Below are 22412 nucleotides of genomic sequence, written 5' to 3'. Positions count from 1 at the left end.
TATGATTGTTTCCTGGACCAGCTCATTCTCCAGGATCTTGTGCACTGAAGGAAGGAAGGAAGGATGGAAGACTGGGTTTAACATTCTGTTGAAATCAGAGTTGTTAAAGATCGAGCACAAAGTTGGATTGTGCCAAAAAGTATGGAGACGGAAATTGGGCCCACCCTTTTGAAGGAACCATCCTGGCATTTGACTGGAGCAATTTAGGGAAATTATGGAAAACCTAAATCTGGATGACTGGACACAGATTTGAGTCATCGTCCTCCTGATGCAAGTTTAGTGTGCTAACCACTGCGCCACCTCACTCAGTGTGTGCACTAACAACATCCAATTATGGGTCACCAAGAGCCTTGCACACCACCAAATGCCAGCCATTATGAATTACAAACTGTGGAATATAGCTGAAGCAGTGCGGAATACGTCATCAGTTCATGTATCAGCCAAGCTTAAGTTCTTCTTGATCAATAGCCATTGTTGTTGCCAGATGGGGCAATTCTGTTTCTATATTTCTCGCTCTGTACATCCCATCACCAACAAATTTACTTGTGTATTCTTCCTACTATACTGCGTAAAACTAAAAAATAAAAACCTCATTATATGCTATCCTTACTGCTGTTGCAGTTTCTATAGTCAGTAAATAATTGAAATATTTTTCAGAAAAAAAATTGAGAACAATCTCACATGAATCCTGTCTCTGGTACCAGTTTTAGTCCTATGACTCTCCCATTCTGTTGTTGTTGTGGTCTTCAGTCCAAAGACTGGTTTGGTGCAGCTCTCCATGCCACCTTATACTGTGCAAGCCACTTCATCTTTGAGTAACTACTGCAACCTACATCCTTCTGAATCTGCTTAGTGTATTCATCTCTTGGTCTCTCTAGATGATTTTTACCGTCCACACTTCCCTCCAACACCAAATTGGTGGTATTGTAGTGCCTCAAGAATTTTGGTGTAAATTCTAGAAACAGTCGACCTTCAACAGTCTCCAACACCCGATATTATAGGTACGAGTGCGGGAGAGTGAGAAAGTTTCTACTGATCCACCTGTTTCTATGTGCAAATTGGAAGTTTGTTATCAGAAGACCGTAAGAAGGGTGAGTCACTGACGGCAACATGTGTTTGCCACCAGCACCACAGAAGACGTGATGAAAACTCAGGAAATAATTATGTAGTATTCTTTGAGTTGTTAGTGTCTGTGTTGATTGTAAAAAAAGACTAATGAACAATTGAATATAGATTTCTATACACATTCATATATTGGACTCACTGGGGACTAGAGACTTTATCTTACTTCACGTCTTAGCTCTGGATGAGACAGGGCACATGTGATGTCCATAAATTATTGGATTTTTACATCCTATGATATTGTACTTGTGTTTATCGAGTCTGATGTTTAAAGAGACCAGTTGACTTACCAGCGTTTACTTACTTATGTGAAAAAGAGTAAAGGTTGCTTTGTGTTGAGAGTTGAAAATGTACCATGAATGAAATGAAAGTGTCCCACGAGTACACAAATTATTTCAAGAATAGAGAAGTAGCTTAATAAATTCCTGTAACCCACTATAGTCTTTGGAGAAGAAGCTTTTGGGAGATCGATGTAACTGATTACCTAGAGAAGAGGATCGGCTGCACACAACATGCAAGTCAACTGTGAGAGACATGTGAGTCTTGCACTCCAGTACCACACTGTCTCATGTTGTCCAAAAAACATTAGAATACCTTGATGGCTCAGAATGTGTCCTACCAACTGATCCCTTCTTCTAGTCAAACTGTGCCACAAATTCCTCTTCTCCCTAATTCAGTACTTCCTTATTAGTTACACGATCTACCCATCCAATCTTCAGCAGTCTTCTACAACACCACATTTCAAAAGCTTCTGTTCTCTTCTTGTCTAAACTGTTTATCATCCATGTTTCACTTCCATATGTGGCAACACTCCATACAAATACTTTCAGAAAACTCTTCCTGACACTTAAATCTATACTCAAAGTTAAAAATTTCTCTTCTTCATAAATGCTTTCCTTGCCAATGCCAGTCTACATTTTACATCCTCCCTTCTTCAACCATCATCAGGTATTTTGCTACCCAAATAACAAAAGTCATCTACTACTTTAAGTGTCTCATTTCCTAATCTAATTCCCCTCAACATCACCTGATTTAATTTGACTACATTCCATTATCCTTGCTTTGCTTTTGTTGATGTTTATATCTCATATTCTCTTTTCAAGACACCGTTCATTCCGTTCAACTGCTCTTCAAGGTCCTGTCATCATCAAACCTCAAGGTTTTTATTTCTCTTCCCTGAATTTTAATTCTGATTCCAAATTTTTCTTTTGTTTCTTTTACTGCTTGCTCAATATACAGATTGAATAACATGTGGGATAAGCTATAACTCTATCTCACTCTGTTCTCAACCACTGCTTCCCTTTCATGCCCCTTGACTCTTATAACTGCCATCTGGTTTCTGTAAAAATTGTAAATTGCCTTTCACTCCCTGTATTTTACCCCTGCCACCTTCAGAATTTGAAAGAAAGAATTCCAGTCAACATTGTCAAAAGCTTTCTCTAAATCTACAAATGCTATAAATATAGGTTTGCCTTTCCTTAACCTAGCTTCTAAGATAAGTTATAGGGTCAGTATTGCCTCAAGTGTTCCTACATTTCTATGGAATCCAAACTGATCTTCCCCTAGGTCGGCTTCTACCAGTTTTTCCATTTGTCTGTAAAGAATTTGTGTTAGTTTTTGCAGCCGTGACTTACTAACTGATAGTTAGGTAATTTTCACACCTGTCAGCACCTGCTTTCATTGGAATTGTAATTACTATGTTCTTCTTGAAGTCTGAGGGTATTTTGCCTGTTCCACCAAATGTAAGGGGTTTGTCATGACTCTCTCTCCCAAGGCTATCAGTAGTTCTAATGGAATGTTGTCTATTCCCAGGGCCTTGTTTCAACTTAGGTCTTTCAGTGCTCTGTTAAATTCTTCATGCAGTATCATACCTCCTATCTCATCTTCATCTATGTTATCTTCCATTTCCAAAATATTGCCCTCAAGTACATCGCCCTCTATATACTCCTTCCACCTCTCTGCTTTCCCTTCTTTGCTTAGGACTGGTTTTCCATCAGAGCTCTTGATATTCATACAGGTGGTTCTCTTTTCTCCAAAGGTGGCTCAAATGGCTCTGAGCACTAAGGGGGGTAACTGCTGTGATCATCAGTCACCTTCTCCAAAGGTCTCTTTAAATTTCCTGTAAGTGGCATCTATCTTACACCTAGTGATATATGCTTCTAGATCCTTATTTTTGTCCTCTAGCCATTCCTGCTTAGCCATTTTGCACTACCTGTCCATCTCATTTTTGAGACATTTGTATTCCTCTTTGCCTGCTTCATTTACTGCATTTTTATACTTTCTCCTTTCATCAATTAAATTCAACATATCTTGTGTTACCCAAGATTTTCAACTAGCCCTTGTCTTTTTACCTACTTGATCCTCTGCCACCTTCACTATTTCATCTCTCAAAGCTACCCATTCTTCTTCTACTGTATTCCTTTCCCCTGTTCTTGTCAATTGTTCCCTAATGCTCCCTCTGAAAATCTCTAAAAACCTCTGGTTCTTTCAGTTTATCCAGGCTCCATCTCCTTAAATTCCTACCTTGTTGCAGTTTTTCAGTTTTAATCTACAGTTCATAACCAATAAATTGTCGTCAGGGTCCTCATCTGCCCCTGGAAATGTCTTACAGTTTAAAACCTGGTTCCTAAATCTTTTTCTTGCCGTTATATAATAAATCTGAAACTTTATGGTGTCTCCAGGCCTCTTCCACATAGACAACCTCGTTTCATGATTCTTAAACCAAGTTTTGGCTGTGATTAAGTTATACTCTCTGCAAAATTCTACCAGGCAGCTTTCATTCCTTACACCCAGTCCATATTCACCTACTACTTTTCCTTCTCTTCCTTTTCTTACTATTGAATTCCAGTCTCCCATGACTATTAAATTTTCATCTTTCTTTAAGTATCAGAATAATTTATCTTTTGTTGCATCAAACATTTCTTCAATCTCTTCATCATCTATGGAGCTAGGTGGCATAAAAAATTGTACTACTGTGGTAGGCATGGACTTCATGCCTATCTTGGCTACAACAACACTTTCACTGTGGTATTTGTAGTAGCCTCTGTATTCATCCGACGAGAAGTCCCTTTCTTCCTGTTACCAAACTTCACTAATTCCCACTATATCTAATTTCAACCTATCCATTTTCCTTTTAAAATTTTCTATGCTATGTGCCAGATTAAGGGATCTGACACCCCACGCTCCAATCCATAGAACACCAATTTTGTTTCTGCTGTTAATGACATCCTCCTGAATAGTCCCTGCTGGGAAATCTGAATGGGGGACTATTTTACCTCCAGAATATTTTACCCAAGATGACACTATCATCATTTAACCATACAGTAAAGCTGCAGGCCTGGGGAAAAATTACAGCTGTAGTATCGCCTTGTTTGCAGCTGTTCACAGTACCAGCACAGCAAGGCAGTTTCAGTTGATGTTGCAAGGCCAGTTCAATCAAATATCCAGACTGTTGTCCCTACAGCTACTGAAAAGTCTGCTGCCCCTCTTCAGGAACCACACATGTGTCTGGCCTCTCAACAGATACCCCTCCATTATGGCAAGACCAGTACAGCTGTCTGTATCGCTGAAGCATGCAAGAAGCTCCCCAACCAACACTGAGGTCCATGATTCATGGAAGGGGGGGGGGGATGGGGGTCTCCCATTTTATAGCTGATAAACTGAAGCTTTCTGCTGCTGCAGTAGCATGATCTGGAAACTTATTTGCAGAATTCTCAAAGTTTCCCAGTTCACTCTGCCACTGCAACTCCTGAAATGCATGACCACTATTTCTGACCCACCTTTGATGCTTATCCTTACCCAGGATATTTCACATTCGGAATCTGTAATAACCTCAAGGTATACTATAGAATTATTTACAGTAATAAATACACTACCACCATTGGCAGGCTAGAGTGAATTTAAGAATTCAACATTATTCATTTCTAGTTCCAGTCAGCTTTCAGTTCCGAACACCATGTGGTCATTGTTACCTTTAATACATGGAACAATCCTGTAGTTGATTTACACCATATTAAAATTTTCTTGTACTGATCTGTAAGGATGAAATCTTTTTTCTGAGAACAATGTGGCTAAGCTTTCTATTATTATCAAGTAAGTTATCATTGACTCTGCTGAGGAGCTTCTCTAAGCCTAAAAAAATATATGTGCATTCCACACACACTCCTTATGAGGGGGAGACCTGAGTAGAGTTCTTCACCTAATAGCATAGGTCAAAATATCCGCATCTAAGATCATCATATAATTATCTGAACCATTGGTTTAAACCTATGACTTAGTTCTAAACCAGAGGGCTGTGACTGATTCTAGGCACAATTCTACAAATAGTGGGTTGTGCTTTGACCCCATGAGCACCAATTCACCCAACTGTCTAAAGGAACTGAGGACAGCCTCACAACACAAATGTCAAGCATTATCCATGTTGACATGAATGCGCCCAATGCATTCAATAGCTGTCATCAGATCCTCCTTCACATCTCAGATGAGATGTACCAATGAACTTACATAGTGCACACTACCCTTCCTTCATGAACTGCCTGCTGTTTCCTTGTGGCATCCATTACCCACCTAAGTTTGAAGCTCCCAATAATTGACATATCAACCATCTGTGCTTGTCTGGACTTGATAAGAAAATCTTACATTGCCTCTATCTCCTAACCTGCTCACTGATCTTTCATTTTTTCATCACACCTTCAGAAGCCCACTACTATTGATGGAACAAGTGACATGTGTTGGCAGCACATTTTACTTAATTATGGCATTCTGAACTAAGTGTGAAATCTGCAGTTCACAATTTATGGTTTTGCATAGGTTGTGTCACTATAGGTGGATATCCACTAATGAATTTGATATGTTTAGTTCATGCTAGGACCTTGAAGTGCCTTTGTTGGGAGAATGGCAGCATTTCTGGGTGTTTTTCTTATTACATAGCTCACAGATTCATGCTCAGAAACAATACGCACAGACTGTCTTCCATCTTGCATTGTCACCCCAGTCTCACAGCAGTGGAGTCAAACCTGAAAATAAAACAATATTGTTACAAGCACCTACTTTAAGCACTTGGTGCATTCTTTTTCTTGGTTCCTAAATCATTTAAACAATTCTTAGTTTTTGATAATGAAAAGAATTGTTGATGGGGAAATGACAAATATCTTGGTTAACCGATGTTACAGTATGGTAAACGTTTGCACATGGTGCAGTTAAGGTACCCAGCACAATGATCAGTTAGTGACCATACATACTAATTTAAACTGTTATTTTATTGCACCTTTTGTACATTTTAAATTGTTTTCCTTGCTCTGCACATTGATTCACAAAAGTGATCCCACAACAGAAATGACACATGTGATAACATTATGTAACTCCAGGCCATGTGTTGCTATAATGTAATGTGTATCATTACAGCCTCATGACTGCAGTTCAATTTTGGGGCCAACTAATATTCTATATCTACATCTAATATTCATCTCTAAAAATGTTGTTGTGGGCTTATTGTGTATGAAGTGTTCATTGTGACTAATTGAATTGTACTTTTTCTCTTTCTACTTAAGTCCACACTGCTGATTTCCTCTATATATGTGAACAGTTTATTAAGTTTTAATAGTATATTGATATATGTTGGCATTTCATTTGCTCACATGCCTTTTGCAATTTTCCAACTATTATTTATTAATAATTTTCTTCTTCTGCCTACATTTGCAGAGCCTGAAGAACATCAATTAGTGGGCCTGGACTGTCTGTCTCTATTGGAAGACTTCAGTATATCATTTCACATAATTAATTTCACACTGTATCACTTGGCGCTCAATCAAGAACTGCAGTCAAGTGTGAGGACAGAAGTTCAAAAATATAACACTTCACCTACATATGAGACTGTGGTCAGTATGAAGCAACTGGATATGATTGTAAAAGGTACTGCCAATTCTCTTCTCTTAGAGCAATAGCTCAAGTTTTAACAAATAAGAACAACTTTGAGATTTTACTATAACAATGCTCTTAAAAAAGAGCTCATTCTCTCTACTACCTTAAATAGCATTTGGAAGGTTAATAAATGGAACAAGAGGAAGAGCAAGACCCAGAAGTAGGTGGAGAGATAACATCTGGGAAGACACGACTAGGATGAACACAAACAGTTCACTCAAGAAAAGAAAATGAAAGAGGCTTGTTGAACAGGCATATGGTTGATAAGGGCCTTGCCACTTGTAAATAATAATAAATAACATGGAAATTAAAACTGGGACATTTGGATTTTTGGAGTCTTCCTGCATAAGAAGAAACTTAGTGAGGTGACACAGTAGTAAGACATTGGGCTCTTATTTGGGAAGACGGTAGTCTAAATCCCTTTTGGGCCATTGAGATTTATTTTTTATGTTGTTTCCCCTAAATCATTAAGGTCAATTCCTGCATGTCGTGCATGATGGCTATAGTCATGTATGTACTTCAGTTGACAATTAGGTTTAAAATACCATTGTATTTCATTGCACATCCTCGAACAAAGATTATCATTACAACTATAGCAAATACAGAGAATCTGCAACTGTGTTTAAATTGAAATTTATCATTTATTTCACAGTATCTGCTGTACATTTATTTTTATGATGACTAATTTTGATCAGTATTTCAACATTTTGAGAGGGAAAGTTGATACTCATCATATAGTGGAAATGCTGAGTTGCAGAAAGGCACAACTAAAAGACTCACAATTATAGCTTTTGGCCATTGAGGCCTTCATCAACAATAGACATCTATAGAATAATAGAAATCTATAGAACAGAATCTATAGAATAATAGAAATCCAATATCTATTGTTGACAAAGGCCTTAATGGCAGAAAGCTATAATTGTGAGAGTCATTTTGTTGTGGCTATCAGTGACTCAGCACCTCTGCTATATGGTGAGCACCAACTTCTTTCTCATAATATTGTTTCATTCCATCCTAGATTTTCCATTGTTTGATCAATATTTGTTCATCAGTTTTATACTTCCATTGTTTTACACTTGTATTATTTTACTGTTAATTTTATTTTACATTCTGTAATTTTATCGTAAGTTTATCTTTTTTAAACAAGTTACACAAAAAAATTATTCACTGCATGTAAATCAGTTACACTCATGTGAGCCTTCTCAGTCTTTCTTCCTGTCATCTCTTGCCTACCCATTTTCCCTTACTCTTTCTCCCCAACCATCACCCCCTGCCATTTATGTATTTATATGGTGTGATCAAAAAGCAAAGGAAATATTTTAATTTCACAGGGTTTATATGCCTGATTTTCAGAAAAAGAAAATCCTGTTGGTGCACCTGTTCCTGATGTATGTTTGCATTTTCAGCTGTCTTGAATATTTAAGATGTTTTTGGCAGTTAAAATGATTATATGTGCTTCTGAGAGCTTGGCGAATTTTCACTTTAAAAAAATATGGATCAAAGAATTTATATTAAATTTTTATTGAAAAATGAAATGAAATGCACCGCGACATTCAAAATGTTAACTGTGGCTTTTGGCAGGTCTACTTTGAGTAAGATCAGAGTTTAATGTGGTATAACATTCAAAGAGGGTCGAGAAGATGTTGAAGATGACAACCAACCTGCCATAGCGCAACAATTACTGATGACAATGTTGAAGAAGTAAAGAAAACAGTTCTGGAAAATCAGTGAATCACCATCAGAGAGGTTTCTGATGATGTTGGCATATCCTCATGCCAAGCAGTTTTCTTGGAAGTTTTGGCCATGAAATGTGTAACAGCAAAGTTTGTTCCAAAATTATTGAATTTTAACCGAAAACAATGTTGTGTAGACATCACTCAGGCATTGCAAATGAAGATGACAACAATCCAGAACTTCTAAAGAAGGATATAGCAATGAAGGCCCAGTCATCTCAATAGAAACTTCCTGAAGAGCCAAAACCGAAAAAGTTCAACATGTCAATCACATATAGAGGTTCTTCTCACTCTTTTATTCAATTACAATGGGATAGTGCAATATGAGTTCCTGCCTTATGGTTGTATAGTCAGTAAGGAATACTACCTGGAAGTTAAGCACTGTTTGTGTCAAGCAATGCAAAGAAAATGACCAGAATGTGGCAAAACCACTTGTGAAAATTGCATTAGGATAATGCTCCTGCTCACATCTCAATGCTTCTTCATGATTTTTTTCACAAAAAACAAAACCATTATGTGAATCCCCTTGTTTTTATGAATAAGTAAATCTTGATGGTAAATTAAATGAAATTATTGATTAGTGATTTAATTCATTAATGCTTTATGGCAGATGCTGCAAAAAAATTAAGATAACAAAAATTAGCAGTCAAAGTCCAGACTCTAGAATGGATTATTACAAAATCTGCAACAGAATATATCACTTTGATGTTAATTATTGAGGAAGATAATTAGTTTTAGGTAATTTAAAATCCTTTACAGGAAAGTTGGAATGTTTAACTTTCAAATAGTGTAGGTCACTCTTCTCAAATATAAATATTAGCTCATAGGTCTTTGCATGTAATGAACTGTAATTATAACTTCAGTTAACAGTAACTTTTAATTAACAGTTGCCTAGTGGCAGTGGACCTTTCCACAAATATTGTACCCATCACCAAAACTTTCATATGTTACCATAAATAGTACTAACCCACATATTTCAGATGTTTTCTCTTTCATTACTTCTGCTGCTGCACAACCCTTTTATAGATTTCATGCTTGCTGGTTACTTCAGATCTTTAACAATACTTTTAAGTACTTCCACATTTTTGTATTCTGATTCCTGTTCTGTTTCACATTTACATTGCCTTTTGGCTGGAAGAAATTTATTATGACTGGCACAAAATTCTCCTTATTATTACTATACACATAAACCAAAAATAATATGTCATAAAACTTAGCAAAATGTATCCAATGAGTATTGCGTATGCTTCCATCCTCTTATATTTCTTACCTCATCATTAATCCAGTATAAACTAATACCACAAAATAAACTTTACTCATACACATTCCTATAGCTAAGATCACACGAATGTTGAAGACAATTACTGGTCAACTTCAAAGAGGTTGAGTGATTCAGAAAAGAGCAAGAATGAAATCAGACAGTGAACCCATACTTATTGGTGTTTTTACAGTTAATTTGACCCGCTGCCCATCTAACTAGTTTTGAATTACTAAATGAACTTCCACATTTACTCTATAAAACATTTGGCAGATTAATACAAACACAACAAAATTTCTGAACATTTGACCTCCACCAAAGACAAAAGCAATGAACATTACATCTACTTTAACAGCTGCCCTCTATACATTCATCCTGAACATTACTCTTTGCATTTTTACACTGAAACTCATTTTTTGAAAACTGTCTACTTTGCTGTCAATATTAAAATTTCTTTCCAATGGCACATTCCTTTTCAGTTTTACTGACACTTATATCTTTGCATGAGCTACCCAAAAATACAGTTAAATCTTACACATTCCTATTTTTCTCATACATAATACATAAATTTCATTACACTTTTCTTTCAACCAAACAGGATAAACTATTTTACACAAAATTCCCAATTTTTTCCACACTGAATCAGTAAATAGTCCACCTCTGCTGTCTATCCAAGCTCTTCCATTTCACTGATGAAGTCATCCACTTGTAAGGTATGTGACCATTCAGAGGTGGCATGTAGTAATTCCATGGAAACGTATTGATCACTAAATACTTTATATATATGATGTGCTTCAAGTAATCATCTTCACATAACTGTGGCCAAAATAAACACAAAATACAAAATTAGGAAAGCTTATAAATAAATACTACAACATCAATGAAACATCATGAACAAAAGTAAACATTGAGTATAAGTACTTAGGATATATAGCGTGAGTCAAAAAGGACAAACATCATGAACAAAAGTAAACATTGAGTATAAGTACTTAGGATATATAGGGTGAGTCAAAAAGGACTGTAAAACTTAGAAATTATATAGAAATTTATTGAGGTAACTTACAGAATTGTTAGATGTGTCATGTTTTAGCAAAAAACCTGAAGTTTGACATAAAAGCTTCAAGTGTCATTTTGGCTTAATGTAACTACAATTTGTGATGTGGCAAACATCCCATCGGTAATCAATTTCTTCCCACACTTGTTGCACCAAACTAGGCTTAAATTGTGCAATGGCAGCATAGATTTGATTTTCTAGGTGGACTAAATTGTCTGGTAGGGGAGGAACATACATTACAGTCCTTAACGAAACCCCAGAAAAAGAAATCCAGTAGTGTGAAGTCTGAGGAGCAAGGTGGCCATGCAATTGGCCCTTCACGGACATTTTAATTGAGTAAGATGGTGGGCACTCCTGGTGGTGGAATGGGGTAGTGATGCACTTTGTGAATCAAACTTGAGGTTGTGTGCTACAAAATATCTACTGATACTGTAAGTTATCTCAATAAATTTCTATATCATTCCAAAACCTGATCATAAATAACTAATTTTGTAACCTTGTTAGGATGGACTGGAGATAGATAGTGGTAGGGGAGGGAAGGGGGGAGGGGGGAAGGACTAAGGTCAGGGAAGAAGCAGATAAGGCAGAAGTAGGATATGGCAGGCATCGAGAGGAAAACAGGCAAGGTATGGTGGGGGGAGAGAGAGGGCAGGGGCAGGAATAAGAAATTGGAAGGAAAGGTAGCATGACGGGACAGGGAGGGAGGAATGTTATACCAATGATATATTTTCACTGAATTGTATATAATAAACATAATAACACTTAAAATTATATTAAAACATAACAGGTATGTCTTTTCCAGTAGATAACTTCCCAGATACATTTTTTTTTATCTGTATGACAGACAGGGATCAATATATAAAAACATGACTATATATTGGTACATAGCACTTTTCCAAGTACATAACCATTTTTTATCAATATGACAAGCAACTTCTCCATTGGTTAAGTGACATGTAATGCACCCTTTGATTAGGAACAATATTTAAAAATGGACCAATAGGCCAAAACCTCGTGAATATGTTTATAAGTATAGTATCATTGAAGATGTTACTGGGAGGCGGATTAGTGTCAAGGTCTGGTGTGCTGGCCCTTCTGTGGATGGTTTTTAAGGTGGTTTTCCATCTGCCTTGGTGAATGCGGGCTGGTTCCCCTTATTCCACCTCAATTCCACTATGTCAGTGATTGCTGTCCAAACACTGTTTCTAAGTACGTGTACACCATAATTTCTCTGCCACGCATTGGAGTTACACTCATCTGTTGTGAGACATTCCCAGGGCTGGGGGGGGGGGGGGGGCGGAGGGGGGGGGAGAGAGGGGGGCGGGTTGCCCACTGGGGGCTGAACCACATAACAACCCTGGGTTCAGTGTGGGGTGGCAGTGAGGTGAGTGGACTGCTGTAGCCTGTTGTGGGGTTGTGTACCACTAAAAGCTATGGCAGGGATGAAGCCTCTCTGTCATTTCTAGATCCCCATTCAATACAATACAATGTAACTTTTACTACACATGTTCTCATGCACTGCCTTAAAATTCATATCATGTTGTTTCATGAACTGCACCAATTATAAATTCACATACTCTTTCCCCAGACTCTTGCCGTTCTTCCTGATACTCGTTATATGGCTCTTGCTTAATGTTAATTTGTTTTATCAACTTGGAACTGTCTGCCAGTTTTACACAATTGCAGTCAATGGGTGAAGCTCTTGGAATTTCATCTGTAATTTGACTAGTATTAGCCTCATCATAAGAAGTTAGGTCTACCTGTATCTAAACCCATTCTTTCAAGTTCTTGTTTAATTACTACTTTATACTCACCTTCAGAGTTAAATTTCTCCATTCTGTCCCTAAGTACATGGTCTTTCTCATATCCAACCACTCCTAAAACACTGCCCTTTGTCATACTATTACTTATTTTTACTAAAAATCTCTGGTAATCAAATACAATGTCAGTTTACCTTTCTAAGTTTCCAAATGAGTTGTGATTGCTGTCATGTCATCTGATAGATATGTTACACATATTACCGGATTGTCTCAGCTATACTGCTTTGTTGACATGTGATATACTCTGCACTGATTGGCTGATGATGATGTCAGGCAGTCCTGCTCTGCCATTGGTCAAATTTTTTTCTCTGTATAATGGCACCAACTTCTGTTTATACTTCAAACAACACAATTTTGCACTTTCCAAAAATGGATGGTGCTCTTTCCTATCCACAGTTCAACAGTGTTAGTTCATTTGTGACACTCTAAAATGTTTACGCTGTCCAAAAGTCACTTCACGACTCTTCATAAATATACTGTCCAAAAAATAGTTCTCTGCTTTGCCAAATTTTGCAAAGCATATGAGTCCTAACTGTGCCAGGGTGGAAAAATCTTCACCCAATAAGGGCACCATACATGACAGAACTGATCTGAATTCCATAGTCTCAGCCTCAGTAGCACAAGTCTTCTTTGCCTTGAAGCTGAAACTAAATGATTGCAGGATGGTGTTTGCTCACTGAATAACATGACACTGTATTTTAGATAAGATGAACACACACATTTTATTCTGTTCAAAGAGCATTTATTAATTATATCAACCAGTTGTTACACTAACCAACAATTTATTAGTACAAGTTTACAGGACAGCCCACAAGCGGTGGGATAGTTTTCAATTGTGGCACAAAAAAACAATTCACATTTATCTAAAAATGGCACATTTCACATTTACCCTAGTCCTTTAGTGATTTGTCAATGATGATTATACTCGGAGTAGTTCATTTAAGTGAGTCCATCACACAAGTCAATGAGTCCAACAACAGTTCACTCCAAAACGTTTAATGGTTTTCTTTCTTGGTGAATGATTTCATGCAATGAACTTTCACAGGCCAAAACAGTGTGCCAGATTGAAAATGTGAGGCAATACTCACAAATGGTAGCTGACCCACATTCTGCCTCAATCTAACTCACAATAGTTCATCAAGGATATTTAACACAGTGAGCTAGAAATAAAAGATTTCAAGTCTTGAAAAATCCTCAAGATTGTGAGAAAGCAACTCTATGAAACAACCATTCTCTAACCTAACAGTGCTAGCCTGGCAGAGTTCATGAAGGAGTCTCTGTGAAGTTAGAAACTGAAGAAAACAAATAGCTGCAGAATCAATTGCAAGAATAATGTCCATGAAGATCAGTTTCTGGGTTTATTTCAAATCAGGCAAATATTTTTGCCTGTCCAGGAAATTTTAGCTTGACAAATATTTCTCCAGAGGTAGAAGTTCAACTCCCAAAATCCTATTTGTCTGTGGGAAAATTTCCATGATTAAACCTACCATATTTTACTTCCAGTTGTAAATGAGAGAATACCATCAGATTAGTCTTCAAAAACCTTCTCTGAAGTTTCATCTGGAGGGGCTTGATGATTCTACAAGTGATGACCTGGAGTGTGGGCAGGAGGACTGCAACACTAATATGCTTTCTACACACACAAAAAAAGAGGATAAACCATGTAAAGAAAATAACTATATTGCAGTCAGTTATAACAGACAACTCTGCCTAGACAAAATTGTTGGTTCTGTCACAAAAGATGGAATCATAATTATAATTCATGTCATTGGGTTCCTGTGCTATTCCTTGACCTGATAAAATTGCATACCATAATTATAAATAAGAACAAGGAATTTTGAATATTGTACCATCTGTCTCCACTAAAATCTGGCTTTCAGCTTACAAATCCATATTGTGGTAAATATTTTTAAGATGAGGGCTGTACTGAAAGCTGAAAGCTAAGTCCCAAACAACAGTGGAATGGTCAAGTGCTGTGCTATCATGCTCAGGATTGATATTTTCACTGCAGAAATGAATTCTTCACTAAACCATTTTTGACTATGCTGCCGGCAAATGAACACTGACCTTTCATATAAAATGTGAAATTAATATATTATCACTTTTTTACTCTATAATAGGTTCATCTATACCTATCTTCATTCATCATAATTCGGCATTTTCCAGTTTTATTATAATGGTGCTTATACATTGAGAAATGTGACAAGCATCATGCTGCCTTGGGTAATATGGTAGTGAACCAAAGCCAGATTACAACCACATACTGGATTAATAACCATTGATCTGATACACCAGCCAGTCTTTGTGTGGTTTTGAGGCAGTGTTTTTCTCTTCCCTGGCAAACGCTTGACTGATTCTTGATTTCCATCATAGAAATATAACATAGGAACTGTTAAAATTTGAAAACTTGCAGTACAAGCCTGTGTTTCAAAATAACGAAGGAACCTATTGCCCATTCAACATATATCTCACATAGTGACTATGATGGTAAAATTAGACACATCTGATCTTAGACAGAGTGATGCTAACAGTTTTTCTTTTCATCTACCTCTTGGAATGGCATAGGAGAAAAGGAAGGGGGGGGGGGGGGCAATAGGGCTCATGGTAAGTCTCCCTTGACCTGTGGTTCTGGGTGACTTTTGCATGACTCCCCCCATTTCTTAAAACTTAGCAGTCCTTTTTCTTCAACCCTTTCCCTACCTTTTCAACACTTCTGCTAGATAGATCAGCCACTGGTTCCAAACGCTTACCCGTTTGCTTGACTTTTATGTGTTTGTGTTTTCTTCTGCTGTTGCTTGGTGATCATATTTTTTTTCTACACAATTATATTATATTATATTTAGAAAACATAACTCAGTTGATGCACCTTCTTCTTCTTCTTTCTCAATAGCTCAAATGAGAAAATATAGATAAGATGAATATTAAAATGACAGTATGTGATCATCAAATTTATTTATTGTAATCTTGTATTACTAAAATTATAACAATACTACATTATTACAGAGACATTGCGCATGTATCCTGTCTTTGGCTTTTTGGGGTGTAAGACTACAGCAGACTGCAAATTGCCTGGAACTGATGTAACAATCCCTGCTGACACATGGGTTGCAGTTTCTGTTTGGGGGCAGCATATGGATACAGCATTTCATCCTAATTCAACTACTTACAACCCTGAACGCTTTTCTGAGAAAGATAAACTGCATATTGAAGAATATACATACATGCCATTTGGAGTCAGGAAGAATAATGATACAGGTACGTATAGACTGCTATGTGAAATCTGGGAAGTGCGGCATTTTAGATTCACATGTAGTAGTAGGAGCAGCAGCAGCGGGTTTATTCATCCATAGATCTCTTTTTACAAGGATATAAGACATGTTAAAGTATTTACAAGTTTAGATCAATTTAAAATAAGCTAATTCATAGACACATATATTTACAGACTTCTAGTTAGAGACAATCTATAGATTTACTCCTGGTATACAATACTTTTTTTTACAAATAACTTATTAAATAATGTAATGCAACATTGTTCACTCATATCTCACTATAAGTCAATGCACACACTATACACACATTGTTTTATAACACTTCATTCACTGCAAAAACTCACACTCACTCTCACACTCACACTCACACTCACACTCACACTCACACTCACTCTCACTCTCACTCTCACTCACTCACACACTCTCTCTCTCTCTCTCTCTCTCTCTCTCTCTCTCTGGAGATCTCTGGGCCACTTTCTGCACCGCAACTTCCCATTTACTGTCCTGAAAAACTGAGTCAGCATCCCTCCATAATGAGTGAGATGTTGAGCTCAGAAAGAAGTGTTAGTATGGAATGTTGAATGTTTTATAATCATTATTATTATTACTATTATTATCATTATTTGAATAACATTTTTTGTCAAACCCCTACTCTGTTTTATCTAAGTAATTCTTCAATGTATAAAATGTATTGCATAACAGGTACTTTTTAGCTGCCTTTTTAAATAAATGTATTTTTGCAATTTCTTTAATCTCTTCTAGTAATTTATTGTACGGTTTTATTCCTTGGTAGAAAATGCTGTTTTGAGTTTTATGTTTATTTTTTCTTGGTTTATGTAAGTTGAGTCTATCTCTTGTTGCATGGTCATGGACAGAGCTGTTTGTGCAGTAATTACCAATGTTATTTTATATGTGTACAACTGACTGGTAAATGTATTCACATGGAGCAGTTAAAATCCCCAGTGTTTTGAACAGATCTTTACAATGAGCTCAACTAGTATTTTTGGTTATTATTCTTATGGCTCTTTTCCACAGTTTGAAAATTATGTTCATATTTTGTGCGTTTGTTCCCCAAAAAAGAATGCCATAGCTAAGAATTGAGTGCACACATGAATAATATGAAACTAAAAGACACTGCATGTTACACACTGATGACACGATTCTAAGGGCATAACATGCTGATGATGTTCTGTTTGCAAGTACCTTTGTATGTTCACACCACTTCAACTGAGAATCAATATTTATTCCTAGAAATTTTGCATTTGTTACACAGTCTATAGAGGTGCCATCTACATTTAATTTAACATTGTCATTTTTCCTCTTCAAACTGAAATTCATGTCATTGGTTTTCTTTATGTTCAATGTCACTTTATTGCTTATTGACCAATCATAAACTTCCTTGAGAGTTTCATTTGCTTTCTCGGCACTCGTGTTTTCTTGTTTTCTCAGTGACTATAATATTGCTGTCATCAGTGAAGAGAATTTTTTCACCAGAAGTAACAATCAGATAGTACATAGTTGGTGTAAATATCAATCATTTAAGCAGACAACACCAAAACTGTTTCATCACTATCCTATCCTTTGTCACTATGGCTTCTCTCATTTATATTCCTTTTACAAATAGGTCACCCTCACTTTAGGTGTTTCCCATACATACTCTGTTGAATTTTAATATATGCTGTTATTGGGAATACTATAGTTACTTTTATCATACATTTACCATAGCTATCAGTTAATATACCTGATATCTTGTCATGTGTTCAACATCTCCACACCTGTGACCGAATATTCACTTTGTTTCAATGCTAAGTGGAGCTGCTACTCATTCTACCCCTTCTTTCATTTCTTGCTCACTGCTTTTATTTTGTCTCTTTATCAAACTGTTTGTTGTTGCATCTTATGATGATTTTTATATTTAATTTGTTGTTATGAGGTACTGTTCCACTTAGTTACACAAAATATGGATATCAATCAAACATAAGCCAGCCACATAGCACATGAACAGATTTAGCTGTTTCAAATAATTGTTTACTGGTTATGCAGTACAACTCTAGTTTATTTATTTTGTATAAACTATTAACATCAATAGCATGCAAAATGCTCTGAGAGGAACTAGATAAAATTAAGTCAGTTATTCAGACTATGCAAATTACAATTACTTCCATTCATTTTGCAGGAATTATGTTGGGTCTAATGCACAGTAAAATTGCTCTTGTGCATGTTTTATCAAAGTACTCCATCGATATCTGTGAAGAAACTCCAGAAATACTGAATCTCAACAGCACATACTTCTTAAGAAATGCAGCCAATGGGATTCCTCTCAAATTAAGGAAAATCTGTTGAGATCTCGGTCATAATGGACAAAATCCTCAACACTGAATGCAAGTGTGATTCTAAGATGAGTGTTTCCACAAAAAAAACTGTGAAAAGAATTTCCATCATGGACACTGGAGTGGAATTGTTTAGTGAAGTCAAGAAGGGCTGGTTGTTGAAATTCTGAAGAAAAAAGTAACTTACTGTCGACAACCGTGCAGGAAGTTTGAAACTACAGTTGTGACTATGTATATTAATGTTGTTGACAAACTGTGTGTGTTCTACATTCTCACCCAATTCATCAATCTATTGTGGGATTCCTTCCTTCCGTCCTTCCTTCCTTCCTTCCTTCCTTCCTTCCACCTCCTCCTCCTCCTCCACCACCACCTTCTTCATCTTCTTCTTCTTCTTCTTCTTCTTCTTCTTCCACCAAAAAAATTGGAAAGTTTTCTTTTGTGGACAAAGAACAGTGTAATCCAATCTAGGAGCAGACTCAGTAATATGGCAGGAGTTAAGGAAACCAGTACAAAGTCTTTCTGCACTATGTTCAAAATTATATTATTGTATTGTATTGGTTCTCTAACATACAGTAGCAGTATGTGCATCACATACTGGACAAGTTTAGCTACATACAAGGAAAGTACGAACATATAAGATCAAGGCAATCAGATAGCTGCAGTATTTCTAGGCGCCTGAAAAGAATTTGACTCAGTAACATATCCAACCCTATAAATGAGAGTGCAAACCTGTGAGGTATCAACCAAAATTTATGACTGAATTGAGGATTTCTTTGTACTGAGGGCCCAATGTAGCAGCAGCTTGAGGCATGCCTCAAGAAAGCATGTTGTGACACTTACTGTTCACAGCATACATTAACAGCCTGGCAGACAATATTAACTGCAACCTCACATTGTTTGCAGATGATGCAGTCAACCATAATTAAATCTAAATGAAAAAGGCTGCACAAATATTCAGTCAGATCTCAAAAGAACTTTGAAGTGGTGCAAAGATTGGCAACATGCTTTAAATATTCATAAATGTAAAACTGTGCACTTCATGAAATACGAAAAAGTAATATACTATGACTACAATATCAATTATTCACAACTGGATTTAGTCATCTCATACAAATACCTAAGTGTACCAGTTTGTCAGGATATGAAAGGCAATTATCACATAGGCTCAGTCACATGTCAAGCAGCCGACACTTCCATTCACTGGTAGAATACTGTGAAATGCAATCAGTCTACAAAGAAGAGTGCTTCCAACACACTCGTGCATCCCATCTTAGAATGTTACTTAAGTGTGTGGGACCCACACCAAATAGAACTAATAGTAGATATTAAGAAGCGGTATAAAGTCGCACAACTGTCTGAACCATGTGAAGGGGCCAAAGCTTAGAGGTAGACATTAACTATCTCATAAAAACCTATACATGACACTGCAGTGAGGTACCACTTTTCCCTAAGCCTGATGTAGAGGCAGTATGGATATCTTTTGACATAATAAACATAAATGAAAGTGTATGGAACTCACAAAATGGCCCTGTACTGTAACAACATGCTGTAAATGGTAGCTGCCAGTAGTCATCAGTTTAACAAATGGTGCTCATCTAAGTTACCCTGCTAAACTTGAGAAAGACTTACTTTGTCACTGTAGAGGAGAGCAATGCATAGTCTCACACTTGGGCATCTAAAACTAAACTAATTGCCCCATCAGTTATTTACCCTACTAGAAAAGTATTATTGTAGCTACTTCAAGACCACTCAATATCATCACCTGCTTCCATAAGAATAATTTACTTTTAAAAGATTTTTAAAGCATTTTCAATACAGAATGAGATCAAAAAAGAGTGGTTCTCGACTTTTAATCTTTAATTTACATGTGAAACCTGAAATTATAACCAATCAGTTGGCAGAAACATCCTCAAGTTCCACTAACACTTCCTGAATATCTGGACTGTATTTCCTGGAATCCATGGTCAAAATCAAGTGCAAATTTTAATGGACACAGACCCCCCCCCCTCCCCCCCAAAAAATCTTTTGTTTCATACAGTAATTTTCTTACAAATTTTATTTGAAAGTGTCCTTAGTCTGTTGTTGATCGGAGCTTCACTTGTTTCTTGATTAAAGTACCGTCAACTGGGGCTACATCGGCCCAATTATTTGCAATTTCTAGTTTAGTTCTGTAATATTTCGAATAAATCTGTAACAATAATTTCACAAAAAAATTGTTTTATTTAACAGATATTTACTCAACTATTACATCACATTAACGCCTTCTGCAGACCTTTTTGGTAACTGATTTTATGTTTTCAAAAAGTGGGCCAATTTTGTACCAAAGTGGAGCTACTTTGTCCCAATAAATTTTTTTCCTAATTAATAACACTTTTCATCGTTTTGGGTCAATTGTACATCTGATTATAGGGAATTGTGATAGTACAGCAACAAAACATAGCAATATTTCAAGGAATTTTAGTTTGTTTCCAAGAAAATTCTGAATCGAACAAATCCATTACCTGTACATGCATACAACAAATATTATTGCTACACATTACAAAATTAATTAAAATGTTTAAACAAAACAGTGGGATGCTTTACACTATATCTGATATAAACTGTCTAACTCAGGCACTTGAAAAAATCCCCTCTTGGAAAGCAGTTATGGGGAGGAAATTTTTCTTGCAAGAGATGACCACAGATATGTCATTATGTCTTTCTTGTGGGGCCACTTCCAGCATTTCTTACTTTTCTCCATGCAGTCCACTGTAGGGCCTTCCAGAAGGTCTATTTTTAGGATCACTCCAGGGTATTCTTGTTCATCATAAATAACTGTCACAAAGTCACCCATTTTTACAATAGTCGACAAATCCTCTCTTGGTAATATAGGGTGAGTCGTATGTGTAGACTCTTGCTGCTCACAGATTTCTCCCTCAGAAATTTCCAAGTCTGGTAATGAATCATGAATGCTGAAATTATCAGACTCTGACTCTGAAGATTCAAAGGCCTCTATTATTTTTCTTCCCTTCTTTTTCGGAATAGAACTGCCATCACTCGAAACAGAGGCAATTGTACCTGAAGTTAGGGGTGAATCATTCAAGTCTTATGGGCAGATACTTTTTCCTGGTGGAACATTTAATTTCCTGCGTCTCCTCTTTTCTACTCGTGTCTTACATTAATTCCTTTTCTGAATCAGATGCTGTATGAAAGTGTTGCTGACATCCTCTACTGCAACTTCCTCATTTGGCAAAGAATTCAAAACAGCATTTCTATCAAAGGGATGTATTCCACATTTACGGAAGCCAGAAATTAAATTTTTTGCCTTTCCACTGTGTTCCATCTCTGACATTAGTTTCCTCAAAAGTTGTGGGAACACATCTTTTGGCAGCACTTCACGTTTCTTTCCACCTGGAGAGTCCTTCCACTGTCTCAAAATATGTCTCCAAGCTTTCTTCATTGGAGCAAAATCTGCTACATCCAGAGGCCGTGTGAGGTGGGTGGAGCTACGAGGGAGAAACACAAATCTAATGTTATTTTCCTGACACTGTTGTAGGATTTCTGGATTAATGTGAGTAGACAATTTGTCACCAAACACTAATTTCATGTCTTGCTGTTTGTTGAGTCTTGGTAGCAAAAGAACCCTAAACCAGTCCTCAAATGTTGCACCATCAAACCATCCATGTTTAGTGTGATTGTAATGGCATCCTACTGGACCACCTTCAGTCCATATTGTCCACAGATTCTCAACTCGATAGACAACATATGGTGGTACCAGCTCTCCCACAGCATTCCCACGCAGCATTATAGACGTTGAAGTTTTTGAGCTATTCATGATTTTCTCCACATATTTAATGTGGTCAAAATACTCATTAATGACAGTCTTGTGAATTGCTGCTCTCACACGTTTGATATTGCTACAAAATCA

At 36.7% G+C, this 22412-nt stretch overlaps 1 protein-coding gene across 1 annotated transcript in view; it reads left to right on the top strand.

Moving 5' to 3' along the window:
* Positions 1–20591, top strand: part of LOC126145541 (cytochrome P450 6j1-like) — a 150535-nt gene extending 129944 nt beyond the window's left edge. The window contains exons 5-7 of the mRNA XM_049915565.1: positions 6823–7032; positions 15910–16161; positions 18352–20591. Of these exons, the coding sequence (XP_049771522.1) occupies positions 6823–7032; positions 15910–16161; positions 18352–18518 (629 nt within the window). The 3' untranslated portion in view covers positions 18519–20591. The remainder of the gene's footprint in view (positions 1–6822; positions 7033–15909; positions 16162–18351) is intronic.
* The last annotated feature ends 1821 nt before the right edge of the window (positions 20592–22412 follow it).

The sequence above is a fragment of the Schistocerca cancellata genome, chromosome 2 (assembly GCF_023864275.1).
Source record: "Schistocerca cancellata isolate TAMUIC-IGC-003103 chromosome 2, iqSchCanc2.1, whole genome shotgun sequence".
Taxonomy (NCBI): Eukaryota; Metazoa; Arthropoda; class Insecta; order Orthoptera; family Acrididae; genus Schistocerca; species Schistocerca cancellata.
Note: the sequence above shows the minus strand (reverse complement) of the source record. Positions and strands in the feature narration are given on the sequence as shown.